Below are 26,349 nucleotides of genomic sequence, written 5' to 3'. Positions count from 1 at the left end.
TGCCTTCTACTTGACATATCTGCCTTAACAGGCTTCTTTCCTCATGAAGAAGAGCTAAACCCTTTTGTTTTGCAAATTTACGATTTCAATATTAGAAGTCACCAAAGAATGAAGGAAATGAGTTTTCATCTTTGTTGGAGTCTTTCATATATGGATTTACCTTAAGATGGAAATCCATGAGTAACAAGTTTTTTTTTTTTTTTTTTTTTTTTTCTTAGTTGGTACTCACACACACATGCCTCCAAGGAGGCTTACCCTTGACCTCCCTTTGGGAAGTAAGGGCATGGTACCGTTAGACCACTGGCCCATTGGTCATGAGCAACAAGTTTGTAAAACTATTCTTAAAAATATAAGAGGGTCAAGCAGATATAGAGAAAACGCATAAAGAGATCTTAGACTTGCTATCTCAGATTATCATACATCGTCGAATGTATGTGTGAAATAACGAATGCCATGAACATTCATTCTAAAAAGGAGAATTTTTGCACATCATCCATGCATTTACTTTACATGAATACATCAAACATAGATAACCTTTATTTGTCAAAATAAAAAACAAAAAAGAAATGAAAAAGAAAACTGATACAAGTTAGGGTTCAAAATATTTTTATCAAATCATGATTGTCAGTCCTCTTGTTTATTTTTTCTGTAATATCCATAAAACTTAAATGTAGCTAATGCAGTACAAAACATCGGGTATGAGTTAATGCAGCCTCAAATAATTTCTAACTTCCCAGATTATGTTCACCATAGAGGTTTTCTTATTAACCTTTTAGCCAATGCATTGATGATCAATAGCAAAGATGTTTCCACTCGAATGTACAAGAGACCAGGCAAAGAGATGGGATGTCTCATCCAGTCCCTGAAGAAGTTTTCGATCACAGATTAACCGCCTTATCTTGATTACTTATAATTGACGTTTTTCCTGCCATAAAATAAATTTGTGGAGGACAGTTGGTGCTGAGACAGCTCTACTACATTATGATTTTCCCACATTACTTCTGCATTGATTAATGTTGGTCTTGCTTCTTCTTCCACCTGGTGGGTTCAAAGATTTCAATATCACAAGGGATCCAAATAATTCAAAACTCCATACCTTCTTATTTTAAAAATGTTTCCACAAAATTGTAGATATATTTACTTCGTTCTTATAGGACTTCAGGGTGTGAACTGTTGAGTTCTATGGAATCTTAATAGTGTAAATTAATTTCAAAAAGAAACTTTTGCTAGCATAGGCATATCATCAAACCATCCCAAGTTAATTTGATCATCTTTCCTCCACCCACTGGGACCGCCTCACAGGTGGCGTAAATTAAATAAATAAATAAATATTCTTTTCCAGGCCACCAGGACATCCTTTAGAAAAGGAGTGCTCGGTTCTCATGGGCGTTTGCCAAGTGCATGAAGAGCAAAAAAATCTTTAGTAAAAGGCAAAACGATAGATAGATCTGTGCTCACATATGTCTTTGTAATAGTGGCAAATCTTGTGACAACTTTTTCCTTCACATTGTATTCTCAGTTTAATATTTCACCTTTGGAATGCAAAATTGGCTACAGAAAACAGGCCTATATTTCCACATTTCTTAGCTCTTCATTTTGGGCCTTTGGTGGACAAAGGGATGGCTACGACACTATAATGCCTCTCTGGTACATACAAAATGAAACATTCAGATACTTGAGAAGAACAAGAAACATTGCACTTTGCAACCAATTTGATACACAATTCCATTTTGGCCCTCAACATCCAAAAGCCTTTTAATATCTTCATGCATTTTGTACCACCACCCTGCAAGTGAATAATGGAGACGATTTGCATTGTTTTTCTTTTTCCCCTTTTAATTTCCAATAATTGCTCCCATTATGCAGGGGCTTCTGCATATTCAAGGGAGTAGTGAGAACCATGGTGATACCACTACCAAATAACTTTGGCAACAACAATAAAATAGAGATGGGAGCTTTTCTATTGACTTAAGTAAACTATTTCCCTTAGGCCGTCATAAATTGTCAGGGACAGTAGATAGCTCAAGTGTAATTGAGGATAGTATGGACAATACACAAGGCCCTTACTGCCTGCACATTCTTCCATTAAGAAAGCTGTAAATTTTTAAACATCATTGAGATATATTTTACATGGGTGCTTTAATCTTACTTGGAATAAGGGTTTTTGGCTAAAAGGAGGAGAATGGTTTTAGAAGTATACTCGATCTGCCCCTCCCAGCTCCCTCAATTAATGGGTCCAACATTAAGTATGGCCCTTTTTTAGGGAAGATGACCTCAAAAGATATTTTACAATTATATACCATCATAAACAGCTTGATGAGTGTAAATTCAATGGATGCCTAAACTCTCGCTGGTTGCTTGTGGTTTCATTTTAATTTGAGTAAATTCTTTTCTTCTATTGTATTTTTTACTTTATAATTCTATTTATGGCCACCCTAACAGGTTGTCAAGTGTATACTTGTTGTATGTTTAAATTGCCTGGGGTTTAATTCTAATTGGAGAAATCTCTCCATCCCCTTATACTTCTATTTTGGTAAGGTTTTGTTTCATACCCCCCACCCCCACACCGAAACACCTCAACACGCGCGCCCAAATTTTATATGCATTTAATCCAATTTAAATTTAACCCTGTCCAGACTCTATAATGTCCAATAGACATGTTTCTTTTTGCCATAATGCTCAATCTAGGGTTAGTCTAATGTGCTTGAAAATTTTATGATTTGGGAGCTATATAAAGGAACTAATAATATTACAGTTACATGTCAAGTTCAGAAGCTGCACCTTATTGTGAGACCTATCAACAGCAACCACTTCTCCTTTGTCCCCCATAAGGATTGCAATCGCAGTTGTTTTCCCTCCCGGAGCTGCGCACAAATCCAATATTCTCTCTCCTTGTTGAGCATCTAAGCCAAACAGAAAATGACCATTTCAAACAGAAAAAGGAACTTTCCCCCAAAAAATCTAAGAACAAATATGCACATTTTCAATACAAAACAAACCAAGTAATCGACAAAAAATTGACACTTTTCATGCTCATTATTCTAAATAGAGAAAATTAACACCTCCTTCCCACCTACCTTGTTGAGAATCATTAAAAAAAAAAACAAAATAAAAAAATAAAAACCAATATACAGTAACAACTGCAGCTCCAAGCTATGACATTTTCTCTCCCGGTGAAGAAAATTATGATTCAATTAAAAGTAGATTGAAAATCACACAATGAAAACCTCTTCTTAGTCAGGCCTTAATCTCTAGATACTGAAGATTAGGGAATTCTTGCCAGCTAAAATTCTTCATCCTGGGGATGAAAACTGATGTAGTACATGAATGGGCAGACATGAACAGTGTATGAACAGTGCTCGGAATAGTGTTTTCTAGTTTCTATTTTCTGTTTTAGGAAAGTTTTCATTGTTTTAATTTCCTTAATAGCTTTGTGTTTGTTTTAGGAAAGTTTCCATTGATTTAATTTCCAATATAGTTTAGGATTTGCTTAGGCCAATAAATACATGCTATTGTAAAGATTAGGAATCAATTATTACTTTTATCAATATCAGAAAATCGAGAGTTTCTCTCAACCTCTTCTCGTGGATTCGAGTGTTTAAAGAATACGTTGCTGTTCTTATTTATTTTAATTGCTTTCATTGATTCGCTACGTCAAGTTGGTATCACAGCCATTCACCATGGACAGTAATCAGGGAGAACGTGCGGTGACTGCAGGAGAATGTCAACAATTGCGTCAGGAATTCAAACAAGAGATTCAAACAGCAGTTGAACGTCTAACTGAAGCCATGAATCGTGTGCAGATTCGTAATAGGCATGATCAGGACCAACCTAATGGTGTGAATTAGCCATGACAAAGGGCTGGAAATCAACGTGGTCATCTTCAGCGTGCTAATAATCAGCGCCAGTTTCAACAAAACGTCTGGTCAAATTCGAGCAATGATCAGATTGAAGGTATTGTTCTAGCATATGAAGATCACAGGGTCGAAGCAAATCATCGAGATTTGTGGATAAAAACTGACCTTCAGTCTTTCAATGGTCAACTTGATATTGAAGATGTCTTGGACTGGCTTGAAGAAGTTGAAGACTTTTTCGAGTATTTTGAGATACCCGAGAACAAGCAAGTTCCGCTTGTAGCCTTTAAATTTAAAGGATGGGCTTCAGCTTGGTGGAAACAAACACAGATTAACCACAGGAGGCAAGGAAAACAGCCTGTGCAGTCGAGGTACAAGATGAAACGGCTATTGATGGCTAAATATCTGCCACCAAATTATGAAGAGCTGATGTTTAAAAAATATCTGAATTGTGGAAAAGAGAGTCCATCTGTCAAAATATCTACAGAGAATTTTTTTTTAAAAAAAAGAGAGTGATATCAAGAAAGATCAAAATAATTTTGTTCAAGTGACGAGTGATGTTATGGAGGTTGATCAGAAAAAAATTTGTTTTGCTCCACTTCTTATAGTTGAAGACGATGCAGTTAAGGAATTTGACACAGTAAAAGAAGATGGTGACAAAAATATTGATGATGAAATTGAAAAACAGGGATTAATAGTTGATCAACCGGGTAATTAAATTTCCAAATTAAATGTTGAAGACGACATGAAAGAGTTTGTCGGTGAGGTAGCAAATCTAGACACTACAATGGTTAGTGACAGAACAAAGAAATTTTCTTTCAGTAATTTTTCTATTGCCCCTGGTGTTGTTGCAATGGGCCCCATCAACCATTCCAACTCCAGTGTCTGGGTTTTTCCCAAAATCATGTGTACCAACAGCTTCCATCTTTCATCACATGAGGCTTATAAGTTTAGAGATGGTCTAATATATTTTCGTAAGCCAATGACGACAGATTTTCATAGAAATACCGTGACTTTGTTCCCTAAGACTGCGAGATTGAGGTATCTAGCATACTCTGCTCCGTTTTGTATGGATTTCACTAAGAGAGTGATAAATAAAGGGCATAATGATGAAGAAGTAATTGACACCCAAGACTTTACTAAAGTCTTCGATGGGGAGGTTCCTATAATGCTCTGGTCGAATTACTGCACACCATATCAAAACTCAGAAAAATATTTGATGGAGGTTGGAGGGTGTCCATATGATCAAGGCGGGCATTATCACTTACACAATTCCTTTCCTTTTGAGTTGCCAAGGGAAATTGAAAATCTATCACTGTTGGTGTTCTTTTGCTATTGGACAATTAAGAAGCAATTTTATGAAGTCCCAAGGTCAAATCGTCAATGGTATAAAATTTTGTTCATACTCATATACGATGAACCATCAGTGAAACATGAGGATGACTTCTACCAGTGTTCAACTCGAGGGCAAGTTCTTTTAAAGAAGGGGGGAGCCTGATGTAGTACATGAATGGGCAGACAAGAACAGTGCTCAGGAATAGTGTTTTCTAGTTTCTATTTTCTGTTTTAGGAAAGTTTTCATTGTTTTAATTTCCTAATAATTTAGTGTCTGTTTTAGGAAAGTTTCATTGTTTTAATTTCCCTAATAGCTTTGTTTTTGTTTTAGGAAAGTTTCTATTGATTTAATTTCCTATATAGTTTAGGATTTGCTTAGGCCTATAAATACACTCTATTGTAATAGTTTAGGGATCAATTATTACTTTTATCAATATCAGAAAATCGAGAGTTTCTCTCAACACCTTCTTGTGGATTCAAGTGTTTAAAAAATGCATTGCTATTCTTATTTATTTTAATTGCTTTCATTGATCCGCTGCGTCAAAAACTGAGAACACGTATTATAAGGAAAAGAAACATCCTGAAGGGGATAAGATGGAGGAGCGGACTCTAGAACCGTTTCTAGGTCTAGGATGATCCTTGGGTTCCAAGCCTTCCAGATTTCATCATTATCGAGAGTCTTTCGACAAGACAATGTTCGAATTTGTTCGGTGACTTAGGCTGACAAATGTTGTAGAACAAAACTGGAATTTGTAACTTTCTTTTTAATTTCTAGCTTAGATTAGAAATTTCAAAAAGTTAGTGTGTGTTAATCTCCTACTCATGGTGATGAAGAATTTCAAGCTACACCCGAGGGTAATTGCATAATCTTATTCCACAAGGGTAAAAGGTAAATTGACACATTGACGCACTCACCAAAATAGGGTTCATGCATACATGGTAAGGGTTTCTAATAATCACATGATTTGATTCCCTAAATCTTTTTAAATATGCATAAAAAGGTTTGTTGACCCAAAGTTTCCAACCAAGGGTACAACAGACATTCCCTTTTTTTTTTTTGATAAGTAATAATTCATTAAACAAAAGGGGTACATTAGACATTTTTTAAAATGATCCACCAATCAAGGTTTTGCATCCATTTATTAAAACTTTAATTTTAAATAACACAAAAAAAGGGGCCAATAGGCTTCAGGCACTTCCTAATCTTAATTGCTAATTAGTGGCTAAGGAGATTTAGCATGGATCCCATTATCTGACCATTTCAAAGTGGTCTATTCTACAATTTTAGCTTGAACCCTTTTCTGGTTCTTATTCATGCTTATGTACATGCGCATTTTCTTTGGTATCAATTAGCTAAAGAAATATGAAGTAATCTTATCTACCAAAAAGTAAAAGAAAAGCAATTTTATAGCTGCTTGTTGGGTAGTGGTTAAGAGGATTTCTGTGAGGATCCCATTACCTTATTTTAGTAAGTGGTCATCACTCATCTCTATATTTTTAGCCTGAACACTTTTGTGGTTTTCATTCATGCTCAAGTACATGTACATGTTTCTTTGTTATCAGTTTTATAAATAAGTATGAAGCAATTATCATCTACCAAAAAGAAACCACCGCTGGAGGGTCAATGTAATATTTCCCATTTTTCCTATTTTTCATGGTCGGGGATTTTTCGATTTTTCTGATTATTTATTTTCTTCACCTTGTTTTGCGTGCCGGGCACCGTGGGGTGTGCTAGGTGAGTTCCAAGAGTTGATCGAGCATTTCTTCAAGTTCAGGACTCTTAGAAATGCATTGTTGGCCATTTCGGCATTTTCCCCTTTTTTAGGCCGGGCGGGATCGGCAACCCGATTTGTAGTGTATATATGTGTAGTAATGTGTTTATTTTTCGGGGCTGTGGCATGTCATAGATTATTAATTGATGTATATTTGTGTAGTAGTGTGTTTAAAAGTATGTGGTTGTAATGTGTTTAGTTTATATATGTTAGAATGTTTATATCCTCCATAATGTTGGGTCATTATGTAATTACTCATAGTAGTTAGGCTTATTGTGTAATTAAGCAATATTGTGTAATTAAGCAATATAACCCTTGTTCTTTATATAAGCCTCATTGAGAGGGCTGAATAATACACACAGAATATACATTTCTCTCTCTCTCTCTCTCTCTCTCTCAAGAATCTGAACATGGTATCAGAGCAATATAGATTCATGGGTGTGGGAAACGACAAGTGTGTTGCCCTTGTATAAGATTGGACGCGCGATTGGAATCGCGAGTGTGCTGTTGGTGTCTTTGCCGGAAGTTCTTGTTGCCGGTAGGTTGAGAGCAGCACTCGTAGTCATCATCGTCCTTCGTCACCGTCAGATCTGAAGCCCGTAGTCGTCGTCGTCAGATCTGCAACCTCCTTCGTCGCCGTTAGATCTGAAGCCCCTTGGCCGCTTGTGTTGTTGCCGCGTTGATCGTCAGAAAGCTCGCTGACATCCACCGTCATCGTTTGCAGAGGTGAGGCTACATAGATTCGTCCTTTTTCTTGGTTGGAAGTTGCGAAGGTTCGGTGCGGTGTCGCCGCTGTGTGCTTGCCGGAGTCTGTTGGTGGTTGTGAAGAAGAACAGCCTTGTTTGGCTACGCGGCTATGGTATTCCAACCCTAGTTTACTAAAACCGGGATAGCAGAGACCTGGTTTTGATCCGACCCGGTTGCCCAGACCCGACCTGGTTGCCGATTCTACATTTTTTTTTCCCAGGTTCGTCTATGTTTTTTTTACCTTCTCCATGGCTTCCAATTTAGACCTGTTATCTTCTAGCTCCTTCGATCCTCCCATGACTTCAGTCAAGCTTAATGGCAAAAATTACAATTTATGGGCAAGTTAGTGGCCATTTTCCTGAAAGCCAAAGGCTTTGGTGCTCATTTGGTTAAGGATAAACCCAAAAGCACTAATGCTGATTTCAGTTCATGGGAACAAAGGGATGCTCAAATCATCTCCTTAATGCTGAATTGTATTGAACCTCATATTAGCTCCAACTTATTATATCTGGACACTGCCAAGGATATATGGACCCGACTCCAACAGTTATATTCCGGTGCTGGTAATATAACCAGAATTTATGAGGTGTGTAGACAATTTTTTGACCTCCAGCAAGGGACTCAAAGTTTAGAAGAATACCTCTCACGGGCAATGGGACTTTGTGAAGAAATGAATATGTATCAACCCATCACCTCTGATGTGAAAAGCATGCAAAAGCAACGTGAGGATTTTAATGTTGTTCGGGTTCTCACAGGATTGTCACAAGAGTTTGAACCTATTCGTGCACAGATTTTGGGGAGTCCTGCACTTCCCTCTCTACCTGATATGTTATCTAGACTCCAGCATGCCACTTTATCTAGTGGCGCTTCAGGAGGTGCTACCAGTGGTGTCACTGCTCCTCCTAGCAATGAATGTTCTGCCTTAGTTGTGAACCAGGGTGGCTTTCAGTCTTCTCGTGGTGGTGGTGGTCGTTTTACTCGTGGCCGTGGTTGAGGCAGAGGCCGAAACTCAAAACTTTACACTCACTGCGGTCTTACTAATCACACTGTCAATTACTGTTGGGATCTTCATGGGAAACCACCACCTTCTTCCTATGCACAACAAGTGACTTCTCTCTCTGCCACACCCACTGCTCCACATGTGGCTGTTGAGAATGCTATGGTCACGATTCCCCGCGATGAGTATGCTCAGTTTCTGTCTCAACAACGGCCATCCACCTCATCTTCCATGGGGTCCTTGGCCGAATCAGGTAGTGCCCCTGCATGTCTTTTGTCCTCTAGTCAGAGTCCCTGGATTCTTGACTCTGGCGCATCCGATCACATGACTGGTAGTTCTCATCTCTTATCTGATTTTCAATCTGTTCCTTCCTCTCAAAGTGTTACTCTTGCTAATGGATCATCAACTAAAGTTTTGGGTTTGGGAACTATTCATCTTACCTCTTCTATGTCCCTTTCCTCTGTGTTATATGTTTCTCAATTCCCTTTTAATTTGTTGTCCATTAGCAAAATTATCCCACATGTTGTCTTTTTCAGGATCTCAAGACAAAGAAGAGGATTGGTACGGGACATGGAGTAGGTGGCTTGTATTACTCCGATCTTGCACCATCTCCCACGGCTTTTCAATCATCTTTGTCTTCTTTCCAGTGGCACTGTCGTCTCGGCCACCCATCACTATCAGTTCTGCAGTGTCAAGTCCCCGGTCTTAGTCGTGTTGAGTCCATGTCTTGTGAAACATGTCAGCTTAGTAAGCATTGTCGTGTAACTTTCAAAACAAGGGCTAATAATCGTGTTGCTAGTCCTTTTCAATTAGTTCATTCAAATGTATGGGGACCAATAAAACATATTTCTATTAATGGATTTCGTTATTTTGTGACCTTTGTGGATGATCATTCTTGGATGACTTGGTTGTTTTTAACGAAAAATCGTCTTGAGTTGTTTTCTATTTTCAAAATATTTCGCAAAGAAATAAAAACTCAATTTGGGTGTTCCATTAAAGTTTTACGTTCTGACAATGCCAAAGAATATTTCTCGGACCCATTTGAGACTTATTTTCATGCTAAAGGCATCATTCATCAATCCTCTTGTACTTATACTCCGCAACAAAATGGAGTAGCTGAACGTAAAAATCGTCATCTTCTGGAAGTCTGTTGTGCCCTTTTATTTCATATGCATGTTCCCAAACGATTTTGGAGTGATGCCGTTCTTACGGCATGTCATCTTATTAATCGGATGCCCCCATCAGTGTTAAAAGGTAAATCTCCTCATTCTGTTCTATTTCCTGACTCCGTATCGTTTAATTTGACTCCGCGAGTCTTTGGCTGTGTGTGTTATGTCCATAACCTTGGACCCGATCTTGATAAACTCAACCCTCGTGCTACTAAGTGTGTTTTTCTTGGGTATTCTCGCACTCAGAAGGGCTATCGTTGTTATAGTTCTCATTTTCAACGCTATTTCACTAGCGTTGATGTAACATTTTTTGAGTCTCTCCCATATTTTTCTGATTCTACTACTTCTCTCGATATTACTTTTGAGCCACCTATGCCAACGATTCCATCTCAGTTTCCTGCTTTCGCACCTCCTCGCTTTACTGTCCCATGGCAGGTTTATACTCGACGACCTCGACCGCCTACTTCGCTCCCTCCATCTCTTTCAGAGTCTTCGGATCCGATGCCTTTACCTGATGATTTGCCTATTGCTCTCCGTAAAGGTATTCGGTCGTGTGTTACTGCACATTTCATTTCTAACTTTGTCTCTTACCGTCATATTTCATCCTTTTTATCTTGTTTTTTAATCCAAAGTATCTGCTACTTCTGTTCCCAAGACTTAGCAGGGTGCTTTCTCTGATTTGGGTTGGCGACAAGCCATGGTGGATGAAATGGATGCCCTTCACCGTAATGGAACATGGGATCTTGTTCCCTTACCTCCGGGCTCCAAAACGGTTGGTTGTGAGTAGGTCTACACAGTTAAATACCTTCATGATGGGTCTATTGAGCGGTTGAAGGCTCGTCTAGTGGCAAAGGGGTACACTCAGACTTATGCTATTGATTATGATGAGACTTTTTCCCCGGTTGCTAAGATTTCTTCTATTCGGGTTCTTATTTCCATTGCTACCAATTGTAACTGGCCGTTGTTTCAATTGGATGTTAAAAATGCCTTCTTACATGATGACCTGGTTGAAGAAGTTTATATGGAGCAACCACCTGGGTTTGTTGCTTAGGGGGAGTATCGTCACACTGTTTGTCGCCTTAAGAAGGCCTTGTATGGGCTGAAACAATCTCCATGGGCTTGGTTTGGAAAATTCTCTGAGGTGGCATTAGAATTTGGTCTTAACAGATGCCAGACCGATCATTCGGTATTTCACCTGCGCACTAAAGCTGGCTTTATTTTTCTTGTGGTGTATGTAGATGATATTGTGATCACAGGTGATGATTCTGCAGGCATTGCTAAGTTGAAGTTGTTTATGCAAAATCGATTCCACACTAAAGACTTGGGTAAACTTAGGTACTTCTTGGGTATTGAAGTTGCTAGATCCAAGGAAGGTATAAGTTTATCTTAACGAAAATATGTGTTGGACTTGCTAGAAGAAACGGGTATGTTAGGTGGTCGTAAGGTTGATGCTCCTATGGATTCAAATATAAAACTTGTGTCTGATGAGGGTAATCTATTTAATGACCTGGGCAGATTTCGTCGCCTTGTTGGGAAATTAATTTATCTCACTATCACTCAACCTGATATTTCATATGCAGTTAGTGTTGTAAGTCAGTTCATGGGAGCTCCGAGAATGCCACATTGGATTGTTTTTCTTCGGATTATCCGATATCTCAAGCAAGCTCCAGGTTTTGGGTTACTATACAAATCAAATGGTCATCTCAGGGTGGAAGGTTTTACAGATGCTGACTGGGCTGGTTCTCCTTCAGATATGAGATCTACTACAGGCTACAGTACATTTGTAGGAGGAAATCTTGTTACGTGGAAAAGTAAAAAGCAAACGGTGGTAGCTCGATCTAGTGCTGAAGCTGAGTACAGGGCAATGGCCCATACCACTAGTGAGTTAACATTGATATAACATTTTCTAAAAGAACTTGGGTTGACAGTTAAAGCTCCTACTCTATTGTTCTGTGATAACCAAGCAGCTATTCACATTGCATCGAATCCTGTGTTTCATGAGAGGACCAAACATATTGAGGTTGATTGTCACTTTGTTCGGGAAAAACTATTAAGTAGGAGTATCTCTACTCCATTTGTGAAGTTTGAAGATCAACTAGCTGATATGTTTACCAAAGCACTGGGTCATAACCGGTTAAGGACTATCTATTCCAAGCTGGGATTATTTTATATATATTCTCCAGCTTGAGGGGGAGTGTTAGAATGCTTATATCCTCCATAATGTTGGGTCATTATGTAATTACTCATAGTAGTTAGGCTTACTGTATAATTAAGCAATATTGTGTAATTAGGGTGTATAACCCTTGTTCTTTATATAAGCCTCATTGAGAGGGCTGAATAATACACACAGAATATACATTTCTCTCTCTCTCTCTCTCTCTCTATCTCTATCTCTATCTCTATCTCTCATGAATCTGAACAATATATATATATATATATAAAACAAAAAAAAAATGAAAATGAATGATATTTGGCCTCGTGGGACCCACCATGGCATTAGCCATTTAGATAACCAAATGGTCATCAATCAGACAATTTGTTTTCTTTCTCCCTTTCCTGCGTCTTTTCTTTTCTTCTTTGTTTTCTTTTTTCTCTTCACCACCTTAAAGCTTAGATCCGTCCTCCTCCATTGAGAATTTGACTTTGCCACTGAAGGCAAAGTTAACAAGCACGACGAGAGCTTCGAATTGATCACAGCAAAGGTGGATTTGGGTGATTTTGCTGAATTTCAAAATTTGGAAAAATTGGGGCTTTTGCTTTAAATTAAGGTAGAGTTGTCCTTTTGTCAAAGTCCTTGATTTTGGTAATTAATTGGATGTCTTTCCCCTCTTTTAGTATGCTAATTTGATGTTTAATTGGATTATTTGGTTCTTGGGTTTTGGTTTGTGTATGAGCCTTGTCTAATTGCTGTGTTAAATGTGATTATATGTTTAGTTGTGTAAAATTGCAAGATGACTTTTTGTTGAGTTGCTATGTGATGGATTATATAATTTCTCCTTACATAGTTGTTGTGGGATTATTGGTTATTAACTTGCTAGGTGATTTTAAAGAGCTTAAAGCATGCTATAATTGTCAATTTATCTTGTTGTGATTATGGAAATGTCAATCGTATTATGAAGGCATGTTGATTATTGAATAATTGAATTTGAAGCATTTTCATATGCACGGCATAAGGGTGTTTATGGGCTTGAGAGCTATGTGGACTTAATGTGTGGATACATGAGGGTGTGGTTGTGATGTGTGGATACAGGTGTGGGTGTGGGTGTGATGTGTGGACACGTGAGGAAGTGGGTGTGAAGTGTGGTTCCATTGGGTATTTCATGCATTGCATTATTTATTGATGGTGATGAAGATTAATTGGAAATGAAAGTGTTGTGGTTGAATCCCCAACATGATCCCTTATTCTTTTTTTCTATTCATTGTATGTAAGGCATGTAATCACTAACCTTGCTTGAGGAGATGCCACTTAGGCAATCTCTACTGAGCCATTGTGCTCACTCCTCTACAATATTCAGGTTACAGGGAAGGGTAGGTGGATGTTGATCCTCCACATGCACGGACGGGACTAGAAAATATTTCTTATTAGCCATTTTGTATTATGATGTATATTTGTAAAGTGTTAAACATTTTTATGTAACTGTTTTATAGTTGTGACCTGACGATGTAACTTTATTCTTTGGGGCATGTTTAAATATGTTTTTGGGACATGTATATATATATTGGACTGGACTTCTGTAGTTAAATTTAATTAATTATATTTCCACAATGGAAATAACTGTAATGTCTTAGACGACCTCGGGTTCGGATAAGGACCCGGTTAGCGATTCGGACCCTCGGGTTCGGGTCGTTACAATCAATGCTAATGTGCTCAATAACATATTATTTCTTTTTTGGGGGAAATACCCTAACCTCCCTAAGGTTTGTCTAAATATCTCTCAACTAAAACTATTGTCAGTATAGCCCTTGACCTCCCTGAGATTTTCAAAATAACCCTCGACACCCCCCTTGAGGTTTGTCCGAATTTGTATGACCAGTTGACCTCCCTTAATGTTAATCAATGGAATATTTTCTAAATACCCAAATTACCCTTACATGAGAGAAAATGACTCAAATTACCTTTTTAGAATACCAAATGACCATTTCTTATATCTACCTTTTTGGATTGTATTTATAAGGTTGAAAACAATTTTTTGTGGGCAGTTGAAGACAAATTGTTTTTGAACAAGTGGTTTGTTGATGAATCAAAGGATGAATTATTATTAGCCAATGTCTATGTGACGTTGTGGCCCGAATTTGGTATTAGGTCACATTGCGACCCGCTTACGACCCGTTGGATGAGCTTTTGACCCATTTTTGCTCATGGGTTGTGGACCCTAATTAGTACTTGTTGAAATATATAAATATTTCTATATAATTGTGGAACAAAATCCTTCACTAATCATGCTGATCCGGCCAATTTTCTTCCAATTATAAATATTTCTATATAACGGTGGAGCAAAATCATTCACCAATCATGGTGCCTCCTTTGACTATTGTACACCTTCCATATTCTTTTTATCTTTACCGTGCCTATATATAAGCTCTTTGTACTCAACCAAAATATATCTGAATAATAGAAATGTAACCCTTAGTGGCTCTTTGTCCATTGCTGTAGGCCTTAGTGCCGAACCATGTATATGCATATGTTCTCCATCTCTCTCTCTTCCTTTTTCTTATTTACATTTCTTATTTCCGCATCCAAAATTTAACATGGTATCAGAGCCTAGATGTTCTTGTAATCTCATATAGAATTTGAGGGGGAGTATTGGTATTATTATCATAGAGCATATTCTCCATGTCTTCGTATTCATTTCCCTTCCGGTCCATTTTTCGGATGGTTTAGCACCTCGGCATTCCCTGATGTTGTTCCAACCCATTCCCGGCGTTGTTTCGACCATTTCCCGGCTTAGTTTCGGCCATTTCCCGACGTTGTTCCGGCCATTTCCCGGCGTTGTTCTGGATTTTCCCGTCATTTCCTGGCTTAGTTCCGGCCATTTTCCCGGTGTTGTTCCGGCCTTTTCCCGGCTTAGCTCCGACCATTTTTCCCGGCAAGTTCTAGTTTATTTTTCCCGGCAAGATCTGGTCATTTTCCCCAACAAGATCCGGTCAATTTCTTGGCTTTGTTCTGGACACCTTCTCATCATCTTTCAAGGTGTTTCTTTAGCACGTTAGGCATTTATGATATTCATGCTCCAACTTGAGAGAGAGAGTTGAAATATATAAATATTTCTATATAATTGTGGAGCAAAATCCTCCACCAATCATGGTGATCCGGCCAATTTCCTTCTAATTATAAATATTTCTATATAACGGTGGAGCAAAATTCTCCACCAATCATGGTGCCTCCTTTGACTATTGTACACCTTACACATTTTCTTATCTTTACCGTGCCTATATATAGGCTCTTTGTACTCAAGCAAAATATATCTGAATAATAGAAATGCAACCCTTAGTAGCTCTTTGTCCATGGATGTAGGCTTTAGTGCCGAACCATGTATATGCATGTATTCTCTATCTCTCTCTCTTCCTTTTTCTTAATTGCATTTCTTATTTCCGCATCCAAAATTTACAAGTACTCTCGTGTAACCCAATATATAAGGTCGTTTAGGGTTTGGAGTGGGTGCATGAGAGAGACACTGAAATTCATACAGAATTAAGAGTGAGGGGTTGAAACTTGTAATCTCCGATTTTACACATATGGAGAAAGCACACAGTACAATTTAGTTGTGCTTGAGTAGCGACGTTCTGCGAGAAGTTGCTATAGAGACTACGGCGGATGGGCTGTGGAATAAGTTGGAGTCCCGGTATATGACAAAATCTCTTGTGAACCGCTTGTATCTAAAGAAGCAATTGTTCACTCTTCAGATGTACGAAGGTTCGTCTCTCAAAGACCATCTTGACGAGGTAAACAATATCATCATGGACTTAAATAATATTGATGTCAAGATAAAGGATGAAGATCAGGTTATTATTCTGTTGTGTTCTCTACACCTTCGTATGAGAACTTTGTCGATATGATGATGTATGGCAAAACTGCTTTGTCCATGGAAGATGTGAAAAAAGCTCTGAATTCCAAAGAGTTGCAGAAAAGGACATTTGAGGGCAATACAAAAAGTTTGGCAGAAGGGCTGGTTGTTAGGGGGAGAACGAATAATAAGGAACAGTCTGGCAGCAGAAATCATTCTAAGTCTAAGAACAGAACGAAGGTGTTGAGATGCTACATTTGTCGCAAAGAAGGGCACTTCAGGAAAGACTGTCCGCAGCGTAAGAAGGGAAAGGGAAAATCCTCTGAAGTTGTTAGTTAGGATGTTGTAGAGGGTATTCAGATGGTGCTAACGTTCTCACGATTTCAGTCGGCAACTCTTGCAATGAGCGGATTCTAGATTCGGGGGGTTCGTTTCATGCTTGTCCAAACAGGGATTGGTTTACCTTTTATTGATCTATTTATGGAAGGGAAGTTCTGACAGGGAATGATGCGGCGTGCAAGGTTGTAGGTATCAATACAGTTTGAATTAAGATGTATGATGGGATTGTGACGACATTGACTGATATCGGGCATATACCAGAACTGAAAAAGAATTTGATTTCACTGGATACGCTGGATTCCATCGGGTGCACTTACAAGGCTGGAGATGGAGTCATTCGGGTTTCAAATGGTGCTCTTGTGGTGATAAAGGGACTGAAGAAGCATGGTTTATATGCTCTACAGGGTAGCACAGTCACAGGTTCAGTTGTTTTATCGTCCTCGGATCCAAATTCACATACTACATATGCGGCTTGGGCATATGAGTGAGAGGGGGATGGATGTTCTGAGTAAGCAGGGTTTGCTTGGTTTTCAGAAATCTAAAAAGCTGGATTTTTGTGAGCATTGTGTCTTGGGAAGCAGTGCAGAGTGAAGTTCAGTATAGGAATTCACAGGACCAAAGGTACGATGAATTATATTCATTCTAATCTTTGGGGTCCCTCTCAGGTTACTTCACATGGTGGTGGTAAATATATGATAACGCTAATTGATGACTTTTCTTGGAAAGTTTGGATTTACATTCTGAAGCACAAGAATGAGGCCTTTGTTACATTCAAGCAATGGAAGACCTTGATTGAGAAGTAGAGTGGAAAACAAGTCAAGCACTTGAGACAGACAATGGCTTGGAATTTTGTGATGAAGAATTTAACGAGTTCTGAAGACTCACAGGATTGTGAGGCACCACACAATGAGGAAGACTCCACAACAAAATGGAGTTGCAGAACGGATAAACATAACGCTATTACAGAGGGCACGATGTATGATGTCCAATGCAAGGTTAGACAAAGGGTTAGGGGCTAAAGTTGTTTCTACAACTAGTTACTTGGTGAACCGGTCTCCATCTATTGCTATCGACTGTAAGACTCCGAAAGAGGTATGGTTTAGTTCAACTGCTAGTTACAATAATCTGAGAATATTTAGGTGTCCAACGTATGCTCATATAAATGAGGGAAAGCTTAAATCAAGGGCTAAGAAATGCATATTTCTTAGTTATCAGCTCGTGGTTAAGGGATACAGATTATGGTGCCTAGAGGCTTCGGGAAAAAAGATAGTTGTTAGTAGGGATGTGACCTTTCATGAGTCTGCAATGCTTACTCCGCAGAAGGAAGTAGCTGATTTAGGGAGAGCTCAGGGTGTCAGTGAACAGGTGGAGCATGTAGAGATTCAGTAAGAGGATAGTCCTGATCGGTCGACTAATTAGTAGGTGCAGTTTCTGGCTGATGGAGATACACAGTTGCAGCATTATAGTATGGCTAGAGACAGGCCTAGGAGGGATATTAGGCCACCTGAGAAGTATGGGTTTTCACATGTTGATTCGGTTGCTTATGCACTTAGTGTTGCAGAGGATATTGATGAGCAATTACTGTGTACTTTTCATGAGGCCATCAGAGGTAGAGAGTCAGCACAGTGGTTTGTTGCCATGAGTGAGGAGATTGAGTCTCTACATAAGAATCATACTTAGGAGCTAGTTAAGAAGCCCAAGGGACAGAAGATTGTGGGCTGTAAATGGGTCTTCAAGAAAAAGGAACGAACTCCAAGGGTCAAAGATGTGAGGTACAAGGCATGCTTAGTGGCAAAGGGCAATACACAGAGGGAAGGGGTAAACTTCAATGAAGTGTTTTCTCCTATGGTGAAAACATATTTCAATCCGGATGTTACTTGCTATCGTTGCTCTGTATGACTTGGAGTTAAAGCAGTTTGATGTCAAAACTGCTTTCTTGCATGGTAAGTTGGAAGGGCAAATTTATATGCATCAGCCTCAGGGGTTTGAGATTTTGGGAAAGAAAGATCATATTTGCCTACTGAAGAAATCCTTGTAAGGGTTGGAGCAGTTTCCTAGACAGTGGTACAAATGATTTGACACCTTTATGGTTGGGAATGGCTACTATAGGAGTAAGTTTGACAGTTGTGTGTATCACAGGAGGCTCTCAGATGGTTCATATTTGTAATTGTTGTTGTATGTTGATGACACGTTGATAGTTTGCAAGAACATGTTTGAAATCAACTTGTTGAAGGCTCAACTTAGTGATGAGTTTGAGATAAAGGATCTTGGTGCTGCAAACACGATATTGGATATGGAAATTCACAAGGATAGAGGAGCGGGCAGATTGTATTTGTCACAGAGGAAATACATTGAGAAGGTGCTAGAACGCTTTGGTATGCAAGCGTCAAAGCCTGTGAGTACCCCATTGGCTGCCCATTTTAGACTTTTAACACGATTGTCACCACAGACCGAGAAGGAGGTGGAGCACGTCTCGTGTTCAGTATGCTAGTGCAGTTGGTAGCCTCATGTATGCTATGTTGTGCACTAGGCCAAACATTTCACATGCAATTAATGTATTAAGCAGATACATAGATAAACCTAGGAAGGTCCATTGGCAGGCTATGAAGTGGATATTGCGGTACTTGCGAGGCACTGCAAATGATGGCTCAGTCTATGACAGAGCTAACAGCACGTGTGGTAGTGTTGTTGGATATGTTGATTTGGATTATGCTGGAGATCTTGATAGGAGGAGGTCCTTGACAAGGTATGTCTTCACTCTTTGTGGGAGTGTGATTAGTTGGAAGGCGACTTTGCAGCCCATAGTTACATTGTCTACTACTGAAGCTGAGTACATGGCACCTACAAAGACAGTGAAGAAAGTTAGAAAGTTATATGGTTGAGAGGCTTGGTTGGTGATTTGGGCTTGCAGCAGGATGATTAACTGTGTTTTGCGACAGCCAGAGTGGCATACATTTGATTAAAAATCAGATGTTCCATGAGAGGACCAAACACATTGATTTCAGGTTTCACTTCATCAGATATGTGGTTGCACAGGGTGCTATTGCAGTGAGGAAGATTGGGACAGCAGAGAATCTGGCAGATATGATGACTAAGGTCATTCATACTCTCAAGTTCAGACATTGTCTGGACTTGATTGATACTTGCAGTTGCTAAGGCCCTTAAGGGCATACGATGGAGGCGAAAGGAGTAGCTAGAGATGGTGGAGCGTGGCGTAATTCGAGCCAAGGTGGAGATTTGTGATGTTGTGGCCCAAATTTGGTGTCGGGTCGCGTTATGACCCACTTACAACCCATTGGATAACCTTTTTGAACCCTTTTTTCTTATTTGTTGTGTACCATAATTAGTACTCTCTCGTAGCCCAATATATAAGGGTGTTTAGGGTTTGGAGTGGGTGCGTGAGAGAGACTGAAATTCGTACAGAATTGAGAGTGAGGGGCTGAAACTTGTAATCTCCAATTTTACAAATAGTGAAGACTTTCGCCAAATCTACACCATAGAGGTAGGCTTTGCCGAATCATGTATATATCTTTGTGTGGTGTGTTTATTTTTCTGTCGTGTTTCATAATTGTTGCTTGGTTTGTTGCGTTTGTCGTTACAGTCTATTTTGTTGAATTATATGAATTCTTTGTTTTGACAGCAAATATGTGTTAAATTATATGTTGAAATGGTTATTTGGTACACTAACAAAGTCATTTGAGTCATTTTCTCTCACTTAGTGGTAGTTTGGGCATTTATAAAATATTCCATTGAGAGACTTAACTACTCTAACTAACGTCAGGAGTGGTCAGAGAAATTTGGACAAACCTCACGGGGTGTCAGGGCTATTTTGATAATAGTTTCAGCTGTGAGATATTTGGCCAAACTTCAGGGGAGGTCGGGGTATTTCACCCTTTTTAAAAATGTAACAAATTATTTCAAAAAGTTTTATTGGACTAGGATTTAATTAAAATAGGGATGCTAAAACGATGTGAGGGGTGCTCAAGAGATGACAAGGGCATCACAAATTATTCGATATTTAACACAAGAAACCTAAACTCAACCCCTGTGAAACAAAATCAATTGCATAATGCACAGTATCCTAAATTGTAAATTCAATTTTAAGTCTTTATCTAATGAGTTTGATTAGAAAATTTATGGGTTTCTCATTGAGTAGTGTTTAAATCATGAATACCCTTTAGGGCGCCATGATTGGCTCGAAGGTAGGCTGCCCGATAGCCTAAGATCGCTACACTTACTTGCACAACAAGGAGTTCTGATCCATTTCAACTGGAGTTGTGCCATATATTGATGAATAAATCCAATTAAGCCCCTTTGAAAATCTTTTGTAGATGACCTAACAAAGAGCAATTGGTCTGAACTGCATCACTTTGGTTGGATTCTTCACCTTTGGGATCAAAACTCAAGTTCTACGATTCAGGCTTTTCAACAGACTACCTGATCGAACTTCCGAAAACAAAACAGACTACCTGATCGAAGAAAATCATTAAATGCAACGTGATATCTCTCTTGATGACATCCCAATATTTCTAAAAGAACACTGGGGAGAAACCGCGTATCAATTCTTATTCAATTAGATAGCTCATCCCATATGGATTCAAATTCCCTCTCTTCAAACCTCCATAAGGAGTCCGCACACGGGGATCCTAAAACCCCAAAAAATGTCTATAGTCAGAAAGAAAACTGGACCTGAACTTCCAGCAGCTAGAATTTCTATAACACAAATCCTGGATCTTAAAAACTTAAATTATTAAACTTACCGGCAAATAAAATAAAAAAAAAACCCTTAAATTATTAAAGACTTCAGGAACAATTGAAAGGATAAATGAGTTCGGTAGGTATAGTCAATTAAGTTATGTAAAAAACAAATATCACAATAGACAGCAATACTTCCATCTGAGAGAGAAGAGAGTATTAATAATCAGTTAGACAACCAAAAGGCGACGACAAATACCTAGGGTATGTGCAGTTATAATGCTTGGCAGGTTTTGAAGAAAAATTTCCCCCTCAAGCACATCTGGGGAAAAAAAAAAAAAAAGAGATTGGGAAAAGTAAAGTCAGAAAATCTTTACATCTAATCAGCAAGTTTGAAGATGAAATAGTAAACCATAACAACAGAACATAAGTCTAGAAATCAAAACAACACGGAAGCTCACAGAGGGTAAAATGCCCACTAACTGGCAACATTATGCGATTTTGCCGAGCCTCCCTCGATGGTGATTTTGTTGACTTCTTTAGTCTCATGCTAAAAGGATTTCAAGTCTGACCCATCCATTTTACATCTTAAGTACTTACCATTCAATAACATATCTTAATTTGTATTGGAAAAAAGGACACCATCATATACTGAGCAGATGCAAATGTAGCAACAAATAAAGAAATAGTGATGGCAAGATCCTCATGCAGATGACTTATATTCCATGATAATAAGGAAAGGGGGAAAAACAAACAGAAAAAAATAAAAAAACAAAAAAATAAAAAACAAAAACAAAAACAAACTAAAAAACAAAAGAGAAAATAGGTCTCTTTTGTTTGAGTGGTGAATGCAAAAAACCCCAGTGGAATCACAGCGATGAAAGATCCAGACAAGGTGCATAGGTCTCTTCTGTTTGCATGTTCAATGACTAAAACTAACTGATTATTAATTTCTACTTTTAACCAACTAGTCAGTCATGCAACAAATACCAACCACCCAATCAGAAGTAAAGAAACAAAATAAAGAGTAGTTTTAAGTGGAAAATCCTCAATAGGAAAAACCCAGAGAACCTTGTTGAGAGCTACCTATTCCACTACTAATGAGAAAAACAACATTACGGCCAATTATAGAATCAGACTACGAATTATCATCCATTGATTTAAACTTCAGTCACATAGTTCCAGCCAGTTCTACACATTGTCGAGCACAGATCAACTTGATTCTCAAACACTTCAATCTACAAGGCTAGCTGCTACTTATAATAGCAGCAACCAAGTACTCCATGTTACCCCATTGACGCTCTCCAACCAGAGGATCAGCACACTCTAATGTGAAGACATAATTAAAAAGCAGCAGCTAGCCATTCTTCAAAAATCTCCTTGCAAAACTCCAACACAAAGTGAAAGAATACCCAAAATCCCTAAGAGTCCTCTCAAACTCTAAGAGTAAGTTTATGAAAAAAAGAACTAAAAAAGCCCTTACTCTCTAAAATTTTGATATGTGTATCAGTGTATGTAAGGGCCAAATCTCTAGAAATCTCATAAGGCCTCTTTATAGTGTATAGGAACCCTAATGTCGCTTCAACAATGATTTAAAAGCCTTTTCCGACTTTTTCATCTTCAATTTGAAAAGTATAGGAATACCACTAAAACTAAGCTCTTGGAGGAAAAGAGAAAATTGTCGCATGGGGGGTGTGGGGCAAAGGTTGGAATTAAATCCCATCTCCCCTAAAAATCTAGTAATGAATCAACCAAACTTTAAGATCTCCATAAGCCAAAAATATAGAAAGGTTGATATCTAACGGTTTGATTTAATTTAGGAAAAGGTTTTCCTTATGAACTACCAATACCCTAGTCCTCGGGCAATGGTCAACAGATAATTCGCATATTCTATAAAATTCTCACCAATACAGATAATTCACATATTCTTTAAATTTCTCGTCTATACAATACCAATTAAGGAGGAAATTTCCCTTGCAACAAAATTATCAAAGGTCAAAATCTTCTCTAAAACTACAATCCACCGTAAAAAAGAGCCACATTGGATGGGACTACCCAGAATCATTTTTAGGGAAACCAGGAGGATCTCTCTCCCCTCAACACCTTATAGGAAGAACGCAACTCAAACTTCCTTACCTTATCAATGCCTAATTCAGGGATCCTTACTCCCCCAATCTAAAGCAAAGGCAGAGAGTTCCAATAAACTCCATAACACGTAATCGTCCTGCTGAAACGAGGATCCCAACCCATTCCTCCCTTACAATCTAACTAAATAGGTGATATAGGCCTCCTAATCAACAATAGTTCTAGATAGGCCCAGAAAAATCATTTCAAAAGGTCATCCATACCAATGATCGTGCAAAAACCCCACTATCTGCCCATTTCACAACATATGTAATATGCTTGTATAACTCCTCACATCCCTTACTAGTGCTTAACACCACCACCACAATTCTTAATTCAGGAAATGCCCAAAATTCATGAGTGCAAGAACCTAGAGTGAGTCTCCTATTGATGCGGAGTCTTAAAGGGAGTTTGAGAGCTAGAAGTTGGATGGACTACAACCAGTTAATGACACAAGTGTGATGATGTGGCCCGAATTTGGTGTAGGGTCGCGCGACCCGACGACCGGTTGGATGAGCTTTGTGGGGGCCCAAGCCCACCAAAGCTCTAGTACTCTCTTGTAGCCTGATATATAAGGGTGTTTAGGGTTTGGAGTGGGTTGTGAGAGAGACACTAAAATTCATATAGAATTGAGTGGGGCTAAAACTTGTAATCTCCGATTTTACATATGGTGAAGACTTTCGCCGGATCTCTACCGTGGACGTAAGCTTTGCAGAACCGCGTATAAATCTTTGTGTTCTTTGAGTTATGTGTTTATTTTTCTGTCGCGTTTTTTAATTGTTGCTTCATTCATTGCATTTGCTATAACAATAAGGATAACTAATAGTTTTCCTACACGTTATGGGGAAGAAAAGGAAATAAATCCCCTGCTTAAATGCTACTATAAAAGAGAGGGAGGGGGGGTCAACTCAAGAGGTACGACAAAAGATCCCTACAAAAGTCTTTTCATCATCCTGATATAGTACTAACTTTATCGTCGAAGACTCTTTTTTTTTTGATAAGTAATAATAAATTTAAAAAAGGCGTTCAATAGGGGAACGCGTCCCATAGACATATTATCGTCGAAGGCTCTTACGCCAGTACCACACCGGTGCCCCTCTGATTACCTTCTCTCTTCTCTTTCAAATACAACGTCGTTCCTGATTAATGTGAAATCTTGCATCAAGGGTTGCCGCTGTCTGTGGGAATCACAATGGTTCAGTTGCAATCTAAAACTCAAGTGGGATGTCAGCACCAACCACACCATGGCGCTGGAGACCAATCGGAGGGGCACAATTGTTCAGTTGCGATCTAAAACTCAAGTGGGATGTTACCAAGGTTGCCGCTGTCTGTGGGAATCACAATGGTTAACTCAAGAGGTACAACAAAAGATCCCTACAAAAGTCTTTTCATCTTCCCGATATAGTACTAACTTTATCGTCTACCTTCTCTCTTCTCTTTCAAATACAACGTCGTTCCTGATCAATGTGAAATCATGCATCAATAGTTGCCGCTATCTGTGGGAATCACAATGGTTCAGTTGCGATCTAAAACTCAAGTGGGATGTCAGCACCAACCGCACCATGGCGCTAGAGACCAATCACAACATGGCGATGGGAGTCAGCACCAGTCACATCACGACGATGGCCACCATTCACACCATGATGGCGGTCACAAGAGTCAATCCCATCGTGGGGGAGACCGATCAAGTGGTTCTCAGTCCCGTGCCAAGGGAGATTAGTCGATGCATGCTACTCGTCATAAAGACGCGCCTAGGCATGGGGAACGTGTTGTAGCGTTGGAACAACAGGTCCATAACCTTAGTCAAGGCATGAATCAATTGGTCCAGCAAAATGTGGCAATTATGCAATGCCTGGCTATCATTTTTGTACCACCTGTACCTCTTAATCGGGAAGGTGATCACCTAGACCAAGACGATGACGGAGTCGAATGTAGCCAAGTAGAAGATCGACAAAGGGAGTTGCGCACTCCCACGCCCTATTCCCAACAGCAGGAGGATGCATCTTAAGTTGGGGAGCACATCGAAGCTACCTATGTTGACCAACGGATTAAGGATCTAAAGTTGAGGGTGGAAGACATGGCCAGGCCTTAAAAGGCAAAGGCCCTGCTACGGTTGACGAACTAGTACACAAGACCAATTTGCCTTTTTCTCGTGAGATCATGGGCCTCCTGTTGCCAACGAAGTTCAAGACACCACAGTTTCGACGGAACTCAAGACCCCTTTGATCATTTACAAACTTTCATGTCACTTGTGAATTTGCAGGTTGTGCCAGACCAAATCATATGCAGGGCCTTTCCTGCCACGCTCAAATGATCGGCACGAGCTTGGTTCAGTAGGTTGAAGCCAGGCTTAATCCATAAGATTGACGAGCTCAGCAAGCAATTCGTTGGGCACTTTATTGCAAGAAGTGCATGGTATATTTAATATTCATTAAGGAAGGTACATTGTATTACAGACCTTTGTTACAGGTTGAATAGGTCATAATTCTGGTTTACACTGACATTTGTCCTTCCATGGGCATTTCTATAAGTTTATGTGTGAGTAGTGCACATGCTTGACACATGTAATGTGGTCCTTTAGAGATAATTCTATGAAAGTTGCACAATTCTTTGGCAACAAGTTAGAATTTTTATCACAAACCCATACATGTATGTATTCAGTTATACATTGTACTACTAGACAAAAAAGACTGGGTTGGCAAGGGTAAAGTGGTCCTTTCACACAGGGAAAGTCATAATATTCCCCTCTCCAATGATTGGTGGATTGTAGCACAATTCCATCCACTTTTAGGGCTGCATCGGCACACAATGTACCACTATATATATACTGTTATAGCAATTGTGTACAGTGTGCCTCTTGCGAGCTGTGAGACATTGTTTGTGAGCTACATTGTGTGAGACACTCGAGAGACAAATGAAGATGAGCATTTCTGAGTTTTAAGTCCATTGTGTGAGCTTTAATTCATCTCAGAAATCATTATAGTGAGTGTGTTCATCATATTGAAATAAACTATAAGGTCTTATGAAGTTGTTTTCTGGTGCAAGATGGTGGTTCAAGGGTTACATATGTAGTGAGGCATTTCCAGAGCTCCTAGAAGGTTGAGTCAAGTTTGTTTTAACATTTTACATCTGTAAAACCACGTTATTGTTCATATTTTCACTGCAATAGTTTTTTACCTCTCAGAACTCAGTTTTTGTGTAGTTCTTGGTGTATAGCTTCTGATTTGAGTACTATATGTTGATATCTTGTTGTGGTGGCTACTACGTTTATCATTTGAGCAAGTTTACTTTATCATTTTGAGGTTATGTAAG

The 26,349-nt window shown here is 39.0% G+C and overlaps 1 protein-coding gene across 2 annotated transcripts in view; it reads right to left on the bottom strand.

The window, feature by feature from the left end:
• Window positions 1-26,349, bottom strand: part of LOC132309013 (rRNA (cytosine-C(5))-methyltransferase NOP2C) — an 89,324-nt gene that overhangs the window by 24,370 nt on the left and 38,605 nt on the right. The window contains exons 6-7 of one of the 2 annotated variants that reach the window (XM_059807368.1): window positions 21,173-21,235; window positions 2,782-2,903 (exon numbers count right to left, since the gene is read on the bottom strand). In XM_059807368.1, coding sequence (XP_059663351.1) covers window positions 2,782-2,903; window positions 21,173-21,235 — 185 coding nt within the window. The remainder of the gene's footprint in view (window positions 1-2,781; window positions 2,904-21,172; window positions 21,236-26,349) is intronic. The other variant, XM_059807369.1, reaches the window with a different exon arrangement.

Source organism: Cornus florida, unplaced genomic scaffold (assembly GCF_030987335.1).
Source record: "Cornus florida cultivar Cherokee Brave unplaced genomic scaffold, ASM3098733v1 CherokeeBrave_3.0.0_Hap2_Chr05, whole genome shotgun sequence".
Lineage (NCBI taxonomy): Eukaryota > Viridiplantae > Streptophyta > Magnoliopsida > Cornales > Cornaceae > Cornus > Cornus florida.
This window is presented reverse-complemented; position numbering and strand designations above follow the sequence as displayed.